This window comes from Fukomys damarensis, unplaced genomic scaffold (genome assembly GCF_012274545.1).
Source record: "Fukomys damarensis isolate Sample0158 unplaced genomic scaffold, DMR_v1.0_HiC HiC_scaffold_29, whole genome shotgun sequence".
Taxonomy (NCBI): domain Eukaryota; kingdom Metazoa; phylum Chordata; class Mammalia; order Rodentia; family Bathyergidae; genus Fukomys; species Fukomys damarensis.
In genome coordinates, this window is record NW_022900941.1 from 18,148,534 (window position 1) to 18,151,859 (window position 3,326).

General features: G+C 41.7%; 1 protein-coding gene across 1 annotated transcript in view; it reads left to right on the plus strand.

Annotated features, from left to right (window-relative positions):
* Ubxn4 (UBX domain protein 4) overlaps positions 1–3,326 on the plus strand; it is a 55,873-nt gene that overhangs the window by 20,057 nt on the left and 32,490 nt on the right. Inside the window, exon 6 of the mRNA XM_010606152.2 lies at positions 465–642. Within this exon, the coding sequence (XP_010604454.2) occupies positions 465–642 (178 nt within the window). The remainder of the gene's footprint in view (positions 1–464; positions 643–3,326) is intronic.

The window sequence follows — 3,326 nt, forward strand, 5'->3', positions numbered from 1 at the left end:
TTTTTAAGTTTTAGCTTTAATTTTTGAGTCAGGGTCTCACTGTGTATTCCAGGCTGGCCTGGAACTCTGGCTGGGCTTGAACTTGTGGCAATCTTGCCTCAGCCTCCCAAGCACTGAGATTTACAGGCATTCATCACCGTATTTGGCTAGGATTATATTTTAGAGTCACCCACTTGAGAGTTTAGTATTTCTCTTTTGGGGGGTTTTGGGGTTTTTGTTTGTTGTTTTTAATACAGAGTCTATGTGTGTAGTCCAGGCTGACTGCAAACTTGCTATGTTGCCCAGGCTGGCCTTGAGTTTGCGATCCTTCTGCCTCAGGCCCCTCGTGCTCCTACTACATATGTTCCTACCCGGTTTGTATTTCTACTCTTGTATAAATTTATGTAACTCATATTTTGGTCTTATCTAATATCATAAACTTAAATTCTTTATATTTACTGAAGTCCAATTTATTTTCTGTGTAGATGCACTTATTAAGAGGTGAAACAACAGTGGCAAATGGCAGCCAGTCTGAAAGTTCAGTGTCTTCTCCATCTGCCTCATTTGAACCTAATGACACTTCTGAAAACTCTCAGTCCAGGAATGTAGAGTTTTGCCAGACACCTCTCACTTCTCCTGGTACAAAATCAGATACTGCAACAGGTAACTTTTAGTGTACCTTTTAGGGTATAACGGAAATATTTCCCACTTAATTTTAAAGCGCATGGAATAGTATTTTGTTATTTTAGGAGGTTGGGAGTTGAGACAGTGTCTCATTATATAATTTAGGCTGTCTTTCAACTCACTGTGGAACCCAGGCTGGCCTCTTTTCACAGTGATCCTCCAAAGACATCCCACTATGTCCATCTCAGGCAGTGGATTACTGTTTTTAAAAGTAAAGAGAGCCAGGGATTTAGCTCAGTGGTGCCACTACCTACCTCAAAAGCGCAAGGTCCTGAGTTTGATCCCTGGTACCAAAAAAAAGCTGGAGATATAGTGGAGCGCTTGCCTAACACGTCCAAGGTCCTGGATTCAGTGACTGCAACACAGAAAACAAAATTAAATACATCTATTTTTGTTTCGTTTTGTTTTTTTGAGACAGGGTCTCACTATGTAGTTGAGACTGACCTGGAACTCACTATGTAGCCCAGGCTGGCCTCAAACTCACAGAGATCCTCCTGCCTCAGCCTCCCCAGCGCTGGGATTACAGGCCAGTGCTGGGATTATAGGCGTGTGCCACCACGCCCGGCTTTCCTTCACTTTTTTTAATTTAAAATTTAGATTAAAAATTTAGAAGGTCAGGTGTGGTGGCTCACGCTTGTAATCCCAGTACCTAGGAGGCTGAGGCAGGAGGATGGCTGTAAATTCGAGACCAGCCTTGGCTAAATAGTTCTAAATCAGTCTCAACTACATAGTGAGACATTGTCTCAAAAAAAACAAAAACAGCAACAAAAAAAAATTTTTTTAGAGTGGTCCTAATTATGTGCATGTCATTTAGAGATAGCAGATAGTCATTGAATGTGCCCTTCACTCCCAGGTAGTGAATAGTTCGCAACAATTGGTTTATAATTACTGCTATTATGCTATATAGTTCAACCAATATCATTATGACATTTGGAGTTATGTAAATCTTCCTGGCCTAGAGGATTTTGAAAGATGCAAATGAATTAATGTATTTGAAATTGTTTTTATAACCTATAAAATGCTATACAGTCAGAGAATGGCATTGCTTTGGGGGAGGAGGCATAGTGAGATGGATCTCACTGTGTATTCCCGGCTAACCTTGAACTCACTGTATAGCCCAGGGTGGCTTCAAACTCTCATCCATCCTGCCTCAGCCTCCTGAGTTCTGGGATTACAGATGTGTAACACTGTGCTGGGCTGTATTTTATTTTAGTTTATTTTCCGGGCTGCATTTTAAAATTGGAATATATCACTTGAACCCAGTTTGAAAAATTTGTTCCTCTCCCTCTCCCCTCTATCTCCCTCCCCCACCTTTCCCTCTCTTCTTTCCTCTCTTTTACCAGAGATCTAACTCAGGATCTTGCACTTGCCAGGTAGGCACGGTGTCACTGAACTACATCCCTGGCCTTGGTGTTTTTTTTTGTTTTTTGATTTTTGTTTTTTTCTTTCTTTTTTTGGTACCAGGGATTGAACTTTGTGAGGGAGGCAGCGGCACTGCTGGGCTAAATCCCTGGCCCCCAGCCTTGTTTTCATTTCACATATTATGTGCCTTTTTCTCTTGTCTTGGTGAAGCTAATTACAAGTTTAGGCATCATGAAACTTCTCCCGTAGGTTCATTGTCGCGAGCCGGATTGCCTTGGGCAACTCGGTCTGCGACTACAGGGGCCTGAACTGGCGTCGCGTGAGCAAAGAGGCACACACTTGATACACAAGGAGTTTACTTCAGTTCCTCATCTCCGGATCTCTACCCCGCTCTCTGCGCCCGGAAGGGGTGGCAACATATATACCATAATGCAACCAATCAGCATACAGAGAACAAATTATTACCTTATAAGGATACATCAAACACCCACGGGAACATATGTGATTTACAGGAAAACTAAACATAATACAAAATGGCTTCATAGGCTATATCATAAAATGGCGGAGGGGCGGATCTATGGTTCTCCACATTCATATTTTCACTTTTTTTCTTTGGATTGGATATTTCTGTTCACTGTTATCCCTGTTCAGTTATTAATCCCATCCAGTGAATTTTTAAATTTTAGATAAAATTAGATATTTTCTGGGGGATACTGGGGATTGAACTCAGGACCTTGTGTTTGCAAGGTAGGTGCAGTGCCACTGAGCTAAATCCCCGGCCCTGCACATGTTTTTAAATTATAGGATTTCTAATTCTTTCTTCCTAATTGTAACTTATTTTGTAATAGCTTGACTAATAACTTGCAAAAATTGTAGAGTTCCTGAATGTCCTGTATTTACATTTTATTCTTTTACTGCTATCTTTTAAACCAGGTATGGCTCACACCTGTGGTCCCAAATTTTGGGAGGCTTAGGCAAGAGGATCAAAAGTTTCAGCCCAGGGCAGTTTAGAACCTGTCTCAAATTTAAAAAGTGGGTGTAGCTTAGTGTAGGAGCACTGAGTTCAATCCCAATACCATACATAATAAAACAACAGCTGGGTATAGTGGCCCACACCCTGTAATCCCAGTAGTGGAGGTTGAGGCAGGAGATCACAACCTCAAGTTTAAGGCCAGCCTAAACTACATAGCAAGACCCTGTCTTTAAAAAAAACCCAACATGGGCTGGGGATTTAACTCAGCGGTTTGGTGGCCTGCCTTGCAAGTGCAAGGACCCAAGTTCAATCCCCGGTACCAAAAAAA